This window comes from Rhipicephalus sanguineus, chromosome 6 (assembly GCF_013339695.2).
Source record: "Rhipicephalus sanguineus isolate Rsan-2018 chromosome 6, BIME_Rsan_1.4, whole genome shotgun sequence".
Classification (NCBI taxonomy): domain Eukaryota; kingdom Metazoa; phylum Arthropoda; class Arachnida; order Ixodida; family Ixodidae; genus Rhipicephalus; species Rhipicephalus sanguineus.
The window spans coordinates 113,014,868-113,034,833 of NC_051181.1; the positions used below are offsets into that span (position 1 = coordinate 113,014,868).

At 43.8% G+C, this 19,966-nt stretch overlaps 1 protein-coding gene across 3 annotated transcripts in view; it reads right to left on the reverse strand.

The window, feature by feature from the left end:
* Positions 1–3,523: 3,523 nt before the first annotated feature.
* The window catches only part of LOC119396200 (protein kinase C-binding protein 1), a 41,285-nt gene continuing 24,842 nt past the window's right edge, over positions 3,524–19,966 (reverse strand). For 2 of the 3 annotated variants that reach the window (XM_037663301.2, XM_049416992.1), the window contains exons 13-18: positions 16,118–16,363; positions 11,306–11,663; positions 9,526–9,629; positions 8,666–8,777; positions 4,309–4,433; positions 3,524–3,800 (exon numbers count right to left, since the gene is read on the reverse strand). In XM_037663301.2, coding sequence (XP_037519229.1) covers positions 3,528–3,800; positions 4,309–4,433; positions 8,666–8,777; positions 9,526–9,629; positions 11,306–11,663; positions 16,118–16,363 — 1,218 coding nt within the window. In that variant the 3' untranslated portion in view covers positions 3,524–3,527. The remainder of the gene's footprint in view (positions 3,801–4,308; positions 4,434–8,665; positions 8,778–9,525; positions 9,630–11,305; positions 11,664–16,117; positions 16,364–19,966) is intronic. The other variant, XM_049416993.1, reaches the window with a different exon arrangement.

A 19,966-nucleotide genomic window follows, 5' to 3' on the forward strand; every position in this document is an offset into this window, starting at 1 on the left:
ATTTTGCTGCAGAAAATTACGTCACATCAGCGCGTTCTGACATCGGCAATCACCTGTTTACATTTCCTTGTTGCCAGCACTAGTTGTTCTGTCCGACTGTTTCCGCCGTTGAAGCCATGAGGAGCGAGACGAAACGTTCTATTTTGGAGAACTTGTAGCACTTCTGACGCAATTTTTAAGTTGCGACTGTTTACCTTTACTTTCATGTTAGAATTTCACTTTCATTTGACGGGGTACCTTAAAAATCGAGTATTTGGGGAGTATTTCTGCCATACACTCTACACTCTGAGAAAAAATCGAGTATTTGGGGAGTATTTCTGCCACACAACACTCTAAGAAAAAGCGGGTATTTGGGGTGTATTTCTGCTACACAACAATAATCGTCATCCATCTCGCGTACTTTCCTCGCGTTATCACCGCGGTCCCGGTACATGCCGGTCAACGAACGGCGCGCGCGTTATCAGCGTGACATAGCATTCTTGACAAGAAAGTGACGAGAGCTGGGTTTTCAAGAAAGGAAACGCGAGCAAGCCAGATGACGATTATTGTTGTGTGGCAGAAATACTCCCCAAATACTCGATTTTGGCTTAGAGTGTACATTCTAAGAAAATATCGAGTAAAAAGGGCATCTTTTTGTCCCACAACAATAATCGTCATTTATTTTGCCTTCCTTTCCTTGCACTATCGCCGCGCGCCCGGCGCTTTCGGGTCACGAACGACATGCGCGCTATCAGCGTGACATAGCATTCTTGGTAAGAAAGTGGCCAGCGCCGAGTTCTCAAGAAAGGAAACGCACGCAAGCTAGATGACGATTATTGTTGTGGGACAAAAAGACGCCCTTTTTACTCGATCTTTTCTTAGAGTGTACACTCTAAGCCAAAATCGAGTATTTGGGGAGTATTAGAGTGTACACTCTAAGCCAAAATCGAGTATTTGGGGAGTATTTCTGCCACACAACAATAATCATCTGGCTTGCTCGCGTTTCCTTTCTTGAAAACCCAGCTCTCATCACTTTCCTGTCAAGAATGCTATGTCACGCTGATAACGCGCGCCGTTCGTGACCGGGAAGTGCCGCGACCGCGGTGATAACGCGAGGAAAGCACGCGAGGTGGATGACGATTGTTGTTGTGTGGCAGAAACACTCCCAAAATACTCGATTTTGGCTTAGAGTGTACACTCTACACTCTAAGAAAAAATCGAGTATTTGGGGAGTATTTCTGTCACGCAACACTCTTAAGAAAAAAGCGAGTATTTGGGGAGTATTTCTGCTACACAACAATAATCGTCATCCACCTCGCGTACTTTCCTCGCGTTATCACCGCGGTCCCGGTACATGCCGGTCACGAACGGCGCGCGCGTTGTCAACGTGACATGGCATTCTTGACAGCAAAGTGACGAGAGCCGGGTTTTCAAGAAAGGAAACGCGAGGAAGCCAGATGACGATTATCGTTGTGTAGCATAAATACTCCCCAAATACTCACTTTTTTCTTAAGAGTGTAGAGTTATTGTAAGAAACTCGATGATTTCTGCTACACAACGATAATCGTCATCTGGCTTGCTCGCGTTTCCTTTCTTGAAAACCCAGCTCTCGTCGTAGTGAATGCACTGCATCTCTTCTCTCTCTCTCCCTCTTATTTTTTTTGTTTCTCTTTCCTCCCTTCTATTTCTCGTATTTCTATTCCCCTTCCCCGACCCCCCAGTGTAGGGTAGCCAACCGGAAGTGTTTCTGGTTAACCTCCCTGCCTTCTCCTTTTTCTGTTTCCTTCCTTCCAGCTCTCGTCACTTTCCTATCAAGAATGATCGTCGCGCTGATTACGCGCGCGCCGTTCGTGACCGGGAAGTGCCGGGACCGCGCTGATAACGCGAGGAATGTACGCGAGGTGGATGACGATTGTTGTTGTGTGGCAGAAATACTCCCCAAATACTCGATTTTTTTCTTAGAGTGTACACTATAAGACAAAATAGAGTGTTTGGGGAGTATTTCTGTCACACAACGATAATCGTCATCTGGCTTGTTTGCGTTTCCCTTCTTGAAAACTCGGCGCTGGCCACTTTCCTACCAATAATGCTATGTCACGCTGATAGCGCACATGCCGTTCGCAACCAGAAAAATGCCGGGCGCGCGGCGATAATGCAAGGAAATGAAGGCAAAATAAATGACAATTAATGTTGTGGGACAAAAAGACGCCCTTTTTACTCTATCCTGTGAGTGCACTCTAAGAAAAAATCGAGTACTTGGGGAGTATTTCTGCTACACAACGATAATCGTCGTCCATCTCACGTACTTTCCTCGCGTTATCACCGCGGTCCCGGCACTTGCCGGTCACGAACGGCGCGCGCGTTATCAGCGTGACATGGCATTCTTGACAGCAAAGTGACGAGAGCCGGGTTTTCAAGAAAGGAAACGCGAGCAAGCCAGATGACGATTATTGTTGTGTAGCAGAAATACTCCCCAAATACTCGCTTTTTTCTTAGAGTGTGCAGTGCACTTTATAGAAAAAAATCGAGTATTTGGGGAGTATTTCTGCCACACAACGACAATCGTCATCCACCTCGCGTACATTCTAGTACATTTGCTAGTACGATTGCTAGTACATTTCAGAAAGAAAAATTTTTGGCCACGTGAGAGCCTTTACAATTTCGTATAACGTTGACCAAGTGATGTTCGTCAGCAAATTTATTTTGATAGTATCATTTCTTGTTTCAATACCGAATTTTGTTTACATATTTCACATTTGTATTTTTTCTGTTGTACTTGTAATATTGTGCTATGTATGAATATGAGTAATCAATACTTAATCTATGAAAGGTATATTTTGCATTAAAAATATTTTCAGACCATTGAAGTTTGTAAATCTTGCTAGAGGAAATCCCGAATTTGAAAAAAATCTTCATTTTGGTTCACACTGAGATGCAATTTATGCCATGTGGTGCTCTTATTAAAAAATCGTGCTTATGTCCTCAATTGAAAGCAAATAAATAGTTCTTATGTGGTAAGTTTATCATCACATTTTTGTTTTAAGAAAGAAAATAATTTTTGAAGTTCCCCATTGACAGCTATCTTTCTACTTGTTCATACGGCAGCCTCCTCATTGAAGTGCCCCATTGACGGCAATGAGGGACTCGTAGACCTCACTTGCACTCAGACACCAAAATTCTACTCAGTGTGGTTCACACAGGCTTATGCTAACCAACATTCTGCACAACTGGGCTTACTTGGCCTCAAATTCACCAAAACTTTACTTGGCCAGACACACTTTGTCTCAAGCTAGCCAAATCTATACTCAGTCTGCCTCACTCAGACTCATACTCACTGACCTGTTTGAGCCTGTGTTTGCCAACCTATGCCATCATACAATAAACTAAGTTCTTCCATACACTACACAATGTCTTTGGCCAACCGCATAAGTTCTGCCACTGATGCTTGACATCAATTCGTGAGAGACCAAAGAACAGTTTGCTGCAGTGTTTTAGAAGACATCGATGCCAAGAATAACAAACAGAATATATACTGAAAAAGACAACGTTTATTCAACGGGGTCAAACGGAAGGCCTCCCATAGTATGTGTGGAGGCTGGGAAGCCGCCAGCGGGCATCAGTATGGAAGTGGTCCCTTTGGTGGCAGTGAGAGTGATCTCACCGTGGGCAGGACCATTGTTCACGATAGCTTGCTGGTTTGCATTATTAGCCTGGGTGCAGCTTGCTATGTGCTTCGGCCAGTGAGCTTGCTGGCAGGGGTAGTCACAATAGCAGGTGTTCCAACAACAGTACAACACTGCTTCTTTCCAGCAGTTGGCACACTGGAAAAAAATAGCACCCAAGACAACTGAGAAATGCACTAAGGCAAGTTTTTCTGGACAGCTGTCTAAATGCTCAGAGTTTTAGTTTGCCATAACTACTCCAGGGCAATGCAACTGCAACGTCAAGTTATGCCTTGTGCACATCAATAACAGCCATGCACAATAGCCACTCTGATTGGCTGACTGAATTCCATCATTAAAGGTTACCTTACTGTTGCACTTTCTGCTTCTCGCCACATTTCAAGTCATATTATGCCCCTACCTGAATGCTTGCAGTTGCACGCAAGGGAGCGAACACTAACTTTTGAGGAATTCAAGGAGAGCATTCATTTTCAAGGAGTACCAAAGGTCCTTGAAAAATTTTCCCCCAAATTCCAGGGTTTTCAACAATATCAAAAAAGCTGTGCAAACCCTGTAACAAACAGCACTAACGGTGGCGAGAGCGAGAGAAAGTGTGCATGCAAAGAATACTAATACACATCATCAACGACAAAGAAGTCGTTCTTACCCACTGTTTTCGCTTTGTTTCCGATATAGCAGCAGCCATGTCTACTGCATGCTTCTCAGTAAGAGATGCTTTTGTTTTCTTATGCTCGAGATCCAAGCATATTCTCATTTCCTTTAGTGTCAGTGCTGAAAAACAACAAGTAGAGAAATGGTTATCATTAGGAAGAGGAAGATGGCACTCTCTCTTCTGCAGCCTATAAAAGAGCAAAACTCAATGCCACAGCAAAGGGACTGAGGAAACAAATGAAAAGGAGAGGAGATGGGTGATGTTGAACCAATGTGTCTTCGTCTGTGACCTCTGTCGACCAAGCGACGAAGGGAGACAAAAACACTACCATAGGTGCGAACGCTCTTGCAGGCAGCCCAAGCGGAAGTGAAATCAAGCACTGCCAAAAAATAAGTTTGCCTCGTCATCCTTTCCTAAGATTTAACTGCACCACTTTTTGTAACAGCTGCATGTTTTGGATTATATTTGTTCTCTAAGAATCTTACCGTGAGCAGGAAAGTTACGGAAGAATAAGAACACATTAAAGGAGCCCTGCAACACTTTTTCAGCATAGTAGAACACGCTGCCGATCGGTAGTCGAGGCTCCTGACAACACGTGAGCCAAACATTACAGCATAGCACGCGACCTGGAATTTACAATTCAATCTCAAAGTCAGCTAGAAATCACTCCCTCTTCTCTCTACAAATGATGCCATATACCCAAAGTCCACGACCGTTGGGCGATTTGAGTTTCGTGAGCTGCATAGTTACCATGGCCGCTGCGGGATGCCGCCATGTGCAGGCACGCGCACTCGCGATCACAGTGAAAGTAAGTCGCGCGTTGGAAGAAAAAGCGAAAAGAAAGCGCTCAAGGTCATGACTCGCGCTGACGAAGGGATGCGTCTTCTTGCCCCCTGTCATCCCCCTCCCTGCGTAGCTTTCAGCGCACTCGCTGGTACGAAAGGAGAGAAAAAGCGCTTAAAGCATGCGGGAAATCCGCTTGTACTTGACGGATTCCAAAAATTTTTGCGGCAGTCATTTGTGAGACAATAAGCTCTTTTAGGGAAGCCATCAGACGATTACTTAAAAAAGCGTTGCAGGGCCCCTCTAAGAGATGGAAAGAAAGATAATATTAGCAACATTTAAGAGACATGAAGATAAGGATTAGGGAGTGAAAGGGTGTAGCTGATATTCTATGTGACATTAAGCACTGCAGCTGGGCAGATGATCTAATGCCCAGGGCAGACAACACGTGATCTGCTAGAGTTGCAGAACTTGGGCCAGAAGAAAGTAGGCATTTGAGAATTGCAGAAGACAAGTCATGATGAAAAATGGGAGATTTGCAGGCTTAAGTTAGAACCAGCAAGCACAAAACAAGGACAACTGGAAATCGCCTTCGTCCTGCAGTGCACATAAATATAGACTCCTGCTGCTGATGACACAGGTGTAGATCCAAGAAGCACACATAAAACTTTAGCATTTCACATAGTAGTAAGGTCCTCAGTAGAGTAAACATCCATCTACACTGAAACCTCATTACAGTCGAACCCCTCAATAACGAAATCGCTGGGGAAGCGTTTTTTGTTTGTTCTCGTGAGCATTTCGTTGTTGCGAAAATAGAAAAATACGCACGCCAATTAGTTCACACAACCAAAATTTATTTAAAGAAGTCGCTGATCTTGCCTTGTCTTTCGATTTGAGAATTGCAGACAGCGAGCTGCACGGGATGCCGAATTCCTCTGCAATATCCACCTTTTTTCTGACTTTCGCAGCATCGGTGGTGATCCTAGACTTTTCCTGAAGTGTCAAAAACTTGCGCTTTTTAATAGGAGGCAGCACCTTTCCGAAAAGCCAAATAACACTGCACGTAGCAAAGCGCGGGAGATCTCAGCGTGCACAAAGAGACATGAACGGCACCAAGCAGTTAGGCAGTCTACAGAATGTCAGCATTTGACGTCACTTTTGTGGGTGTCGTTACTTCAAATGTCATGTGTCAACCTAGCTGCCAACAGAGGCGTTAGCAAAAAACTGTTCTCAGTGAAAAAAAGAAGTCTTGTTGCTGTCATCATCTTCCAACTGAATGTAAACAGCAATGGTCACACCGATGCTTGTTGGCGGAAAAATATGTGGCCGACTTGTTGGATGAGTGGTGCTGCAATTTTCGGACTTCTGGTTTCTTAACTTGCTCATTGGTTGAAAAAAATGTTGTAGATCACTACCTGAAACATTCGTTACTGCAGGAGTGCTTTTTAAAATCTCATCGCTGTCGAGAGGGGGCAAATGCACTGAACTTCATGGACGTTCGCCAAGGATGGAAGATTTTTTTGCTGCTGCCAGAATTTCGTTCTTGAGGGCTTTTATTATTGAGGGGTTCAACTGTATAACGAACTTGCATCTGACACGATAATAACTTCATTATATATCCGAAAATTAATTATAAACGTATATTCGTAAGACTGCATATATGATAAGCGTATTCTTCATCTACTTCATTATAACCGATAGTTTGTTATACTTGCATTCGCTATGTATTGAGTTTTAGTGCATGAAAAATAACAACAAACCACACAAAATACCAAGCCTTGATGTAAGGCTTTACTCAGGGATTACTGCTGTTCCTTTTTCAACGACCCATATTCTGAGCTAAATGGTTTTAACAATAGGCAGCTAGACATGTTCTAGCAAAAATACACAGGCACCTTACCACTGCCTCCTTCTAGTTTTGTCTTTGGCACAGTTTCGTATTTAGGCCAATAGGCTGAAGTAAAAAACTCTTGTGGAGGCTACTGCTGAGACTGTCTGAATAACTGTGTCGGCAGGCCTTTGTACACTATGTCTCTGTCTTGAACACCGGCTTTAAAGCTGACAAAACAACAAAATAGTAAGCGGCAAGGAAGCAATCTTGACATTTTCCCACCTTTAACTATACTTTTGTTGTTGCTGTAAGAGGTTCACTCGGGCTAGCATAACACTACATGTCAATGTGTTCCAGCACAAACGTAAGAACTAATGATGGGAATCTGCAAAACTCATGAGATAAATAGACAATGGTACAGACAATGAACATCATCTGTTCCACATCATGTTTCCCATTGTGTGTGCTCTTCATTATGCTGAACATGTAAACTAGCTTAACAAGACCAGCTTATGAATCACAAGATAAACATGGGCTAACATGGGATACACGCATTGGCAGTACCAGAGGAAAGAGTTAATTTAATCTCTCAGCAATACGCAGTGATGAGAGTCCTCTACAAAACTAGCGCACACTAATCTGCCAGAACTTATTTTGGCATAGCTTCGCTAACACTGCTATATTTGTAACCATAGGGCCATGTTTTAAGGGGGGACATGGTGTGTGGAGATATTTTCTGTATCTTATGTCCAAACCTGATGAAATTAAGTAGACTTGTTTGGTTTTTCATGCTGATTTCAAATATACAATAATTTTTCTTGTAAGCAAACTGGTTTACAAGATACACAAAACTGCCTCTCTATTGTTTCCGGAGACAACAGGAAAAAAGCCATTCAGCAGAAAGTGAATATTATCAGATAGCTAGATACTACTATATGCAATAAGTGCAACGCTGCAAACAGTTTTCAGATCAGATCATAACTAGTCATTCTGCAGATGATCGAAATTCAATGTTTATACCATGACTACCGTAAAGAAAAAACAAAATCAATTTTAAAAAATCTATGAGCAGAAAATTAGAATTCTGCTCTCAGCATTTTGTGATACACAGCTTGGACTTTATGTTAAAAAAGTAATTACAGCTCTAGCTGTTCTAGATAATGAGATATCACTCCGACAAGCTAAATAAATGACCCAAAAACATTTAACATTCAGCTCGTACTCGTTGCACAGATCTAAACTGCAGATGAAATACTGATCTTATAAGACATCTCTTAGGCTTTACATGCGAAATAATAGCTGTAGATGTTAATAATATAATTAAAAAAACACTTTTTTCTTTGACGATTTTTGGTCTCCACAACCCATGTCCCCCCTTAATGTTCGCAGTGCTCCCGTAGCTCCCACAACCTTGCACCTGAGGTATGAAACGGGGGTGTTGTACCCATTTTTGATACTATGCAGTGCCATGGACAGCACAAAGAAAATTGCTCCAATGTCGATACAGATATGGCGATGAGAGGTTATAAGATGAATTTTTTAAACTGGTACAAGCAGCACAAAGGGAACAGTTCCTGGTGACAGGAAACACTTGCTTTTCATCAACACTACAAAAGCAGCCCGATATAGTGAACAAGTTTTCTTCAGTAACTGCTGCATGCTTGCCTGTATCTGCGTAAAAGCAGGCGCGAACTCAACAGTGTCATTGCACCAAGGCTAATGGCACTTCTCTCTTACCAAGGATGTGGTGGTATTCCAACATCTCTTCCTTGCATTCTTGCCTGATGCGTTTAATCCTATCTGCAGCTTTCTGTACAATGTCGGGTGCCTGCTCTGTACACGACTCCTCCTGAAAAGACACAATGGCACCTATTGCTTACAAACTACAAAAGAACTACAAAAGAGCCCTTCAATTGCTAGTTGCAAAGCGCTGTGTTGGGCTCCAAACAAACATCCCCAGAGGCCAATGTGTAGTGGTCGGTGAAGCAACGTGCCATCGGCAAGCGGGACAACAAAAGGTGCTTTGATGCTGTCTCATCTCTCTATGGGTATTCCGTTTTGCGATTCCACATCTCACCAGTGATTGGTGCACTTCTCTTTGGCAACCTTGTGCTCACAGACTCTTTGTTCACTAGAATATGTGACTTCATGTGTGAGAAATGCTCTGGCCCGAAGAAGCACACACCACAGACGTGTAATTACTCAAGATAAGCCAATGCTCGGTATCGCAGATAATTTTGTGTGAAAAGCGTCGCATAGAATGTGAGCATTTACAACAGCATTCGTGAGAAAACAGGAGGGAACCTTCTCGAAGACATGGCCACTGCCACCCGGGTCTCTTATAAAGAAAGTTCTCAAACAGCCCCAGAGCCCCCCACTTACCCCTTGGCTCTTTTGTGAATATGCCCATGCTGCGGAGTATGCACACAGACATCTTTGTCCCTTCCTTGGAACACATGCAGCTTTTTTGTATTACTAGCAACCTTCGCTACAGAAGGACCACAGCACTGAAATTTAATCCAGTGATGTGTGCCAAGAACATAGCAACCTGTGTCTATTCCATCCAACAACCGTGCAAACACTCCATGCGTACGTACAGTTGGCGTGGCAGTTCCACTGGATGGGGGCTGCGATGATGGAGTGTCCACGTCACCTCGTTTGGTCGTGAATTTCATCTTGGCACGTCCTACCGTTTTCGACACTGCCAAATAAATGTGAAATAGACTTTCAACCAAGGGAGGAAACAGTACAAGGGTTGTTTGTGCAAGCCTGCTTTCATACTTCACGAGATGCTTGACTTCAACTGAGTGGATGGTTCCAGAATTTGCACCTTCCTTACTAAAGCTCACCTACCACACACTAATTAGTAGTACCATGTAATGTAAGATAGTGATTTTCGAGTGTACCGACAGCATATTTCACATGACAGAATTTGCAATTTAATAATGTTTTTTTTTTTGTGATAGCAGTGCTTTCCAAATCATCTGTCAAGCAGTATCATATCTCAACAGAGAACATTAATGCCCATGGATATGAAAAATACTTCAGTTTCTGAAGCATCCCCTTTGAGTCTGTAATACTGCAATAAGTCTGTAATACTGCGAGACCATTCTAGCAGGAGTACACTGATAATGCTGTATCCAGCATTATTAGGGGCTTAAATATGAAGACACATGGAAATAAGTGTACCACAAGATACTATAACATTACGTTTCAGCTGTTGAGTGTTGATAATGTGAATGAGATTTACATCACGAATTGAAATGAGAGAGAGAAAAAAGACCACAAAGCTTTGAACAAGTGACCAACCACATAAGGGAGAAACCAAATAAAGCCATCTGCATATGAACTGTGAGTATCACTACTATTATTTACTTAATATACTTGACATTTCTTGCATATGTTTCACTTGACACATTTAACTGGTAAGCTTCCATGAATCTTATTACTAGGTCACTATAACTATTGTTCCTACTAATTACTTATACTTTATTATATCTATAGTCATGTTATAATCCCACATTTAGGTACTATTTACACCTACCATACAGCTGGAACTCACTATCTGCTAGTGGCAACCAACTACCTATGTGCGGTCGACACTTTTTGTTCATGAGGTTTCTGATGGTTTGCACTAACACAGAAAAGGTCTGTCCTTCACTCCTCTGCTCCCACCCCAACTACTGACTGCTGTTCAGGTCTCAGTAGACCATGCTAGACAGTTACAGTGTGGTCAATAGTGAAACTTCCCTTTCCTTTTCACCCAACTCTTTTAAATATGAGCATATTTCACTAAATTACCACCTACAATACTGATACAAAGCCATCTCTGCTTCAGATTCTGGTGTGCCCAGACTTAAACAGCAACATCTGAAGACATACTCTCTGCACCGAATTAAAGGGAATGTTCAATCTGTCCTCTAAAGGTGAACTGCATACTACGGTAGGGCCTTGCTGAGGGCCTAGTTGTTGTATTTAATGGATTACAGCAGATACCCACTGCAGAGCCCACAGTGACAAATTACTATATGTGTGAATATGCTTTTGTTAAGGTCGTCTGCAACCACTCCTCAGCTGGTAAGCAAAAAATTCGACATGCAGTAACACCCTGTTTTTTATTACACTGCATACTATTAGACTTTATTATAGGATAATGAAAAGTTTAGTGATGTACAAGTCTGCATTTTTAGATGCATTGAACCATACAAAAACATTTCCACGCAGCGTGGTACTCGTAGGAGACTCTAGGAAGTGTGGTGATGATCGTAAAATCATAAGCCCCACCCTCCATACTCTGCAATCACCTGCAATACATGCCGTGCACAGACCCAACATAGTCATCACCCTTCCAAAGAGAAGTGCAGGCCACTACGCTACCTTTCGCAGTCCCATCTTCCTCGTCTGCCGTGTCCACGGATGGAGCAGGTTTTTCCGCCTCCTCCGCAACTTTCGATTTTTCCTCCGCGGTAGCGGTGGCTTTTGGTGGCTTCTGTGGTGACTGTCTGCCATCAGGCTCGGCCACGTCCTTCTCTGCCTGCTGAGGCTCTTGTGGTGAAGCATCGTCAGCGCTCTTCTCCTTGGGTTGCCTGGTATCCACGGCCTCTTCTTCTGCCACTGCTTCTTCCTCCTCTTCGTCTTCCTCGTCGTCTGCCTCCTCATCCACTTCTTCCTCCTCTTCCTCCATCTCTTCTTCCTCTTCAGCAGGCTCCTCTAGAAGTGTGGTAGTGCCTCCAACCTGAAATCCACAGAGCATCTTACAAGGACGTCCATGTTTAACCCTTTCAGACGCTGACCTGTGAAGAACTGTCTCTAAGCGCATCAACCTTGCACATCATTATTGCAAGGCACTCAATGTTCTATTACAACAAGAATATTGTCATAATGCGTTCATTTACGTGTGTTATACTAATAAGTCTTAGTTAAATTGTGAATAAATATCTATTTATCCTGAAGTTACGCACGCTCTGTTTTTGCATAAACAGAATCAGATCTAAGGCTAGAAATACAGTGCAAATTATTTTTCGGTTATGTTCATTTCGGGCAAAGGAAAATTGCACTCTTGTCGTGGCTCGTGGAAAGCGGCACGTCCAACGACTCGTCGAACATGGTAGTACCTTCAGCAAAGTGATCATATGCAACAGTACTGCGAAAGGAAGTTCGATGAAGATACATTTATTAGGCAGAAGGTCCCTTTCATCCAAACCTCAATGTATCTCGCTCTTTCTTAGCAACTTGTCGACGCAAACAGCAAAAACAAGTGATGTACACAATCGTGTACAAAGCATATCAAAGGGTTAAGCAATAAGTAGGCAAGATAAAAATCTGTTGACAGACAATATGTTGTCGCTGGCTTCTTCGTTTGCCTCAAGCGAACAAGTCTGGATACTTTTCACAGCAATGTAAGGAAGACACAGAATGTAAAAAAAAAGAAAAATGATCTGCCAGCCCAATAAAATTTTTTTTCAAAGTCTTCAAAGTAAGAGATATGCTTGGTATACAGTCGTAACGGGGAATCCGTGCTTTGGCCCCAGCCGTGATCAGCAAAACATCTCCAGGCATGGCTACTGCAAGTTTTCTAATGGAATTCTGCCACGCGAATACAGTCCACACCCACAATGACTTCAACCTCCAATGCATCACTACCAGCACACACTCTTTTTTTTTGTACTGAAATGGCCAGCGAATCAATGGTGCATCTCACTTTGTCACATCATGGGGCCACATCAAGGCAGGTGCCACACTTGCACACACTTGCATGGTGTCACACTGGCACGTAAGATGCCTGCTGCGTGGTTGCCTCCAACAGCTGCCAGAACGCGGAGGCAATTATCGCAGTTCCTTTATTACATGCCATTACTGCTCCGACAGTGGCTCAATGAAGATCACAGACATTTTCACTCCTTATGAGCCATTTCTTACGTGCATACATGCCATCTGCAGACCCAACATAGCCAACACCCTTCAAAGAGAAGTGCAGGCCACCACACTACCTTTGGCAGCCCCCTCTTCCTCTTCTGCCGTGTCCATAGCTGAACAATTGTCTTTTTTTTTTTTACTGTTTAAAGCATAAATACATTTTCCTTGTTTAAAACCATCTGTATTACTGCTTGGCAAAAGGTGTGCATCCATGTGTTGGAACCTCCTGGAATGTTCTAGGCCATTCTGGTGTCTGTTATTTGAATGTATGAGCAATGTGAATGGTGCTGTACATTCTGGAATGTGTGCAAGCACCAGTGGTTACAACAGAACGTACGGTGATGCATATATTAAACAGCTGACACATTGGACCCATAAATCAAAATACGGTGATCGATTACTGTGCTTTGCCTCTATTGTCGCACTTGAATGTTGCTTACATTGCCGGGCTTCACCAAACCAGGAGTTTAATGTTTACTTAACACTTCGGACGCTAATTCCTTCACGGTCACCACAACGTGGCAATATGGCACAAGGTAATCTGGCTGTTTCAAGAGTTTGCCAATGGTAACAAGTCTGTCAAGGGGAGTGTTTCCCACCTATGAATGCTACCATAGCTTCAGGTTAATCTTCCAATCTTCCAAGGATACCAAGTTAATCTTCAGTGTCAATGACACTGAGTCCCTTGGTCACTATGCCCTTACAAAAATATGTTTAGACAGTCTATAGATACTCTAAAAATGGGTTTAGACAGTCTATAGACTGTCTAAATGGATTTTTGTAAGGGTGTAACACCACAGGAAATCCAGCCGTTTAGCAAAAAAGAAAAAGAAACATGTGCGCAGTGCCTTGCCTCACTAGGCGATGATTCATAAGTTATGATTGAATTTCCCTTGCTGCACTTGCTCGACACCGTGCAGATCATAGGAAATGAAAATGTATATGATGTATAAATACAAGTGGCTTATTATTCTTTTAGTGTATTTGGTATTGTGAAACAGTGACAATATGTCACAGTCCCAACTGTCTTGTAAAGGGTTTCTTGGCCTAGTCAAGCTGTCCATTACAGCTTTTAGCCAGCGAACCTTTCCGGAATCTATTCTTTTCTGGAAATTAAATTACTTGATTTTATGCTATGTTTCCATACTCCGATACAACTCACGAAATAAGTGCCATTTCGCCGACACAGGACCCCCCTCCAGCCAATGGTGTCATGGCCTCTTTGTGACACGCTTTGACACGCTGCTTTGAGGCTCCTCTCGTGAGCTCGGCACGAAGGCGGTCTGCCGCGGGGTCACGATGTCAAGGCAACGCCATTGGCTGGAGGGGGGTCCTTTGACAGCGAAAAGCCGCTTTTTTTCGTGAGTTGTATCCGAGTATAGTTCCTGTTTCATCAATAAACTTCTCGACACTCCTTGGGTAAGAGCAAGTATTAAACATACTTCCTCTAACGTCAGCTCTGATTTTTTAAGAGGATCTCAACTGCACAGCAACTGTGATGGCTTGTAGCAGCACAGTTTGTAGCACCACGGTGACACACTGAGGTTGTCAAGCAAGGTTTACATCCAACCCAACGCAGCAGCGCCCTCTCAGGGTGCAAGGGTATGCTGAGAAATTCTGCTCTTTCTTTCAGTGACTAGAACCTGCTCCTCCCTAGATACCTTATACAATTGGCATCCTTATGAGCAAAAACCTAACCATGTTTATTCCTGTCTTCACCTACCATTTGGCTGTCCCACGTTCCGTGTTACAGAGACTGTTCTCCACTCTGCATCAATCTACAACATTTGCGTTCGTGCATATCAATGTGACGGGTTAAGTGCACTCAACTGCGTCAATCTTGTACTTGCTTCTAACTTGATGGTCACGTCAGAGCTAACTTTGACTGTGACTTCAACTCTGGCATTAAGGCTATGTCTGTTACAAACGTCACATGGACAGCCTTCCATCGTCCATGATAGCAGAGCAGGGCTTTTATAGTCATATAGTCTAAGGAAAAGCCTTTTGGCACTGACTCTTCTTCAATAATGTCTTTTAGCACTCCACTTACGTTGCTGGCTTCAACAGCTGCCTATGCTCTCACCTGGCCGTATGACAAGTTAACCTAGACTGCCTAGCCTTGGTCTACAGAAGACTATGTAGCCAAGTGATGTCCATAGATTATAATGTCAGGGCTACTGCTTCGCGAATACTTTGCCAGATAAATGTCAGTTACACAGATGTATGTCAGTTAGCCCTACCATACCTACCTACTCTGTTTAATAAAATCTACTAGAGTCCATTACTTTAATGACTGTACTCATTGCACTGCTATTATTTTATTTAACGGTATTTTACTTGTGCTAATATATATGGGGCAGAAACTTGGAGGATAACAAGGAAGTTTGAGGAGAGGCTAAAGGCCGAGAAATGAGACGAGAGCAGTGTGGATAACACAAATGTGGGTAGCTGATATTTTAGTGTGGATCAAGAGAAAGAAATAGAATCAGGCCCCTCACACAGTAATGTGTACAGTGCAGTTGTGAGCAATACGAAAGACAACGCTGAAATTACCTTCAGGAGGCCGTAGTGGCTAAATGCCTTTCAAAAGCACACAAGTGTTCATAATGCTGAATGTTCAAGCAGAAATGCACCTCTTGCAAACACATGCGTCAGATCCTTACGCATTCATCGCGAGTAATCGTTGCTTAAGCATGAATTTGGTGTTCCCTTTCATATTGCTCACGATTGTATGTAACTGTCGCTCTATTTGAGCTTCAGGATATGTACCAAGGGGAGAAAAATGCAGTTGAATATGGCAGAAGATTGGTAGTATGACGAAATTAGGAGATCTGCAAGCACAGGACCGAGCCAGACGAAGCAAGACAATGGTAAATGGTAGCTGCTGGGAGAGGTCTTCACTTGCAGTGGACATTAATTGGGCTGGTGATGACGGTGACACCAACAACAGTCTTGAAGTCGATTACCTTGAAAAAAGCCTTAAAAACGTTCCATGCCATAATGTGCTCTGCACAGTTTTCAAGAGAAGCTTCGTTAAGCTTTATGCTTTGATAAGCTGCAAGGTTCAGGAAGCTTTGATTACTTTTGTATAAGGAAACAAAAGAAGAATGATAACATGAAATCTGCCACTTATGCACACTGGATGTTAAGGACTCTCGCAGACCGGCGCTATGGAGCAGTCAAAAAGCACATGCTTCCAATGGCAAGAACAAGATGGCAACTGTCTGGAACGAAGGAAGCATGGCTCCAATGAAAGCTGCTGGAGTCACCCACCTTCTCCTTGCAGGAGAGGATGGTCTTTTTAAGCTTCTCTTGGAAATCGTCGGCCGGAGCTAAAGGCTGCTCTTCGGCGGAGGGCGCCTCTTTCGCGGCAAACTGGCTGGACGGCACCTCACCCTGGTCTGTCGTCACGGTCGTGCTCGAGACCTCGCACGACGACGGGCTCTGACCGCTCTTTGGGATGCCGCCGGTTGCCGAAGCCACGCTTCTGTCGACAGTGCTGTTCTCGTCTTCGGCAACCTTCGAATAATAAACGAAGCCAAAGCTTCAAGCTCTGCGGCAAAACAAGCATGCCTTGAACGTGGGATGTCACTGCCGTATTCTCATGAACGCAATGCCAGGGAAAATTTTTTGCTTCGAATATAAAATAAAGGTATTTGGGGTTATGCAATGAAAACAAAATATGCATAATACTGCTGTATTTTTTTCAGCATAGTATGCCGAGTAACGCACCTCCATGCATGTCAACATGGTACAAACTGAATTTGCACGAGGCTTTCAAGGATGTACTGTCCTGGCAATTGCATCATGAAGGCAGTGCCATATGTGATGCTTACAGACGCATTGGTTCAGGCAAGTTTGCTCAAGTGAACTTTTTTTAATGTAGCTGAACTACTTCTGCCCTTATTTCCTATTGTCTTACTGATGAGTAGTAGCCACTACTCTCAGTTCCTTTTTGTTTTACAAAGTGGCGTGTTCACTTATATGTTACTGCTTGGGATTAACGGTTGCCAGTGCAAATAAACCTCACCTCATTAGAGTATTTGTTGAAAAAAATCCAGATGTACTGAGAACAACAGGTTACTGTGGCTTCGTTCACCAAACCTTACATAATGGAGCCAGACAAGAGTACTGTGGAAGGCTACACTTCAGGTTGTAAAGCAACTCGTGAAGATGAATAAGAAATTTGGTTGCATAAAATCACGTCTCCTAGTACTTTCTTAAAGAGTTACCAGTGTGCTCAAAGGAAAGCTCATGATGCTTTAATGCTTTCAAAATTAAGTTGTATTTTGCCAAACGTAAGAGTAGGGCAACTGAAACTTACGCCTTCAACACTACGTCAGTGCTACAGTGTACCTTTTGGAAAAATATCATTTGTTTCCTTTATTCCTTTATGTAAACAAAAAAAAAATCTAGCGATGGCATGACATCACTGCTGAATGGAACAGACAGGAAAAGCACCAATTTTAAGCGTGAGGTCTCTTTCTTCTGAACATACATGATAAAAGGACAGAAAATTTCAGTGACTCGTTTCTGTACCTCCATTAAAGCAGATTCTCATACGAACCAATTTCATAACATTTAGGGGCAAGATACTTTTATAGAGATCATGATATGAACAAGGTAAGTCGGGGGAACCAAGAGGCTTGATTTTGAGTGACAAATGCATAAAAGCATATGGTGGTCCGGAGCCTAAATATGAACAGAATTGCAGAGAAAGTGAGGGAGAGTGGCCACAGCCAGATTATAAGGTAGAGATATAAGACAGCCCCTATACGAATGTATTTGCACGAATCCTAAGAGCCGAGAATGTGCAAACAAACAAACTGCTGATAAACACGTACAGTGGAAACAAACACGTACAGTAGCACCAATACCCGGTGTGTGCAAGTTTTGACTATTACTGACCAATATTCTCTGAATAAGCAGCTGGCTTCAATGAGCTTTGAAAACATAGTAGACCACAGGAAACTATGACATGTACTTGAATAAATGACAAGGGCCCTCAACAGACCTGATCGAGAATTTCCCATATAAAATACCGAGAGGTGCAAAAGCCCCATGCAGGGAACAATTTACTACAACAATTATTAAGCAGCATTTTTGTACTAGAAGAGATAGGAGCAAACAAAATTTTGTAAAGTGATTTTGCGAGGAGGTGACGTACCTTTCCAACAGCAGTGGTGCTTTTTCTCTCGTTAGCTCAACCAGTGTCTACAAGTGACACTGCTTCACTGCTTTCTTTCATGCAGAAAGAAGCCACAAGCTCATGACTTAGGTAATCTCCGACCCATCTATCCCATTTCTTTCTTTTCTTGCTGTGCAGTGCATATGATGTGACATTTACTTTTGACACTATGCAAATCACAGAATGCCAGGGTCGTTTACATTGCTGCAGGTCACTTCTGCACTGCAGGCAACTATGCTTCAAAAGTGGCAGCTACAACAACCATCTCTGCTGACTGGGAGGGCGAAAATCAAAACGAAGGATGCGCATGCTTTTGTTGTAACAGTAAGCAGACACGACCGTCACCACACAGTCTATGCACAACACTCAACTGTTTGCAATGCCCGAATCTGGTGAGAGGTCCCTTTAACTAAACTTTCAATGTCACGAGTCGTAACTACAGTAAACCCTCGTTAACTCGAACTCGCTTATCTCGAAATCTCGGTTAAGTCGAAACTTTTTTTCGCCGTGCATTAACCTCCCATAGGTGCTATGTATTTGCCCCCTCTTATCTCGAAACGTTTTCCGGAGGGAACAGCGGATATCTCGAAATCTTGACCGGGAGGGCCGAAGGCAAAGTCCACTCCCAACAGGAAACGAGGGCTCCATGCGAACGCTTAGCTCTTACTATACGTGCCGAACGCGGTCGTGAAGGCCGAATTTGAAATTCCCGCGGACGCAGCCGTTTCCTATCAGCCTTGTCAAGCAACCGTGGGAGTGATCACATGTGCGCACCTGCGCGCGACTTATGCGCCGTGGGCGGCGTGTGCAAGCGTGGGCCAGTCAGTACGCAACCTAACCCTTGCATGTGCGAGCTGGTATTCTTTGTTTTCCCCGCGATCTGCGCACGACGCATCTTGAGTTCAGTTTTGCTGAGTAGTGAGTGGTGTGTGCAACGGACGCTTCCGAATATCGACCACGATGTCCCGCCCAAAGCAGTGCAAATCTCTGACGTTGGAGAGAAAAGTCGAGCTAATCAAGGAAGTAGAAAAGGCAGGTCGAAGCAAGTCGTGCATCGCCAAGGAATTCGGCATCCCTTTGTCAACCCTCTCGACAGTGCTCAAGAACCAAGAAAAGGTTTTGGAAGGCTTCGAGCAAAGCTTCTCAAGCAAACGGAAGCGCGTTCGAGCGTCCAAATTCCCGGACGTCGAATCAGCACTTCTGTTGTGGCTCCAAAACGTTCGAGCAGCCAATCTTCCCGTGACAACCCAAATGATGATGGAAAAAGCAGACGCTTTGGCACTGCAGATGGGTCACGCGGACTTCAGCTGCAGCAATGGCTGGTTCGAGCGGTTTAAAAAGCGAAATAACGTGTCATCGAAGCCTATCCACGGCGAAAGCGGCATTGTCGACGAACAGGCTGCAGACGCATGGCGCAACCTACGCCTCGCCGAGCTGCAAAAGGAGTACGCGGACAAGGACATTTTTAACCTCGACGAAGCCGCTCTCTTTTACAAAATGCTGCCTAACCGCACATACACACCAAAAGGCGAAGCGTGCTCGGGCGCTAAGCAACGCAAAGACAGGATAACCATTCTTTTTGGTGCCAACGCTACCGGCGATGAAAAGCTGCCCCTCCTCATTATTGGCAAGTCGCTTAATCCCAGGTGTTTCCGAAATGCACGGCTCCCGAGGGATGTGACATACCGCGCCAATAAAACGGCCTGGATGACGGCGGCGCTTTTCGAAGAGCATGTCCGTGCGCTTGACCGGAAGATGGCAAAGGACGGTCGGAAAGTGTTGTTTGTTGTGGATAACTGCCCCGGTCACGGAAAAATCGACAACTTGGCGGCTGTTAGGCTGGAGTTCCTGCCGGCGAACATGACGTCCGTTCTCCAGCCAATGGATCAGGGAGTCATTGAGATTGCCCGCAAGTATTATAGGAAGAGCCTGCT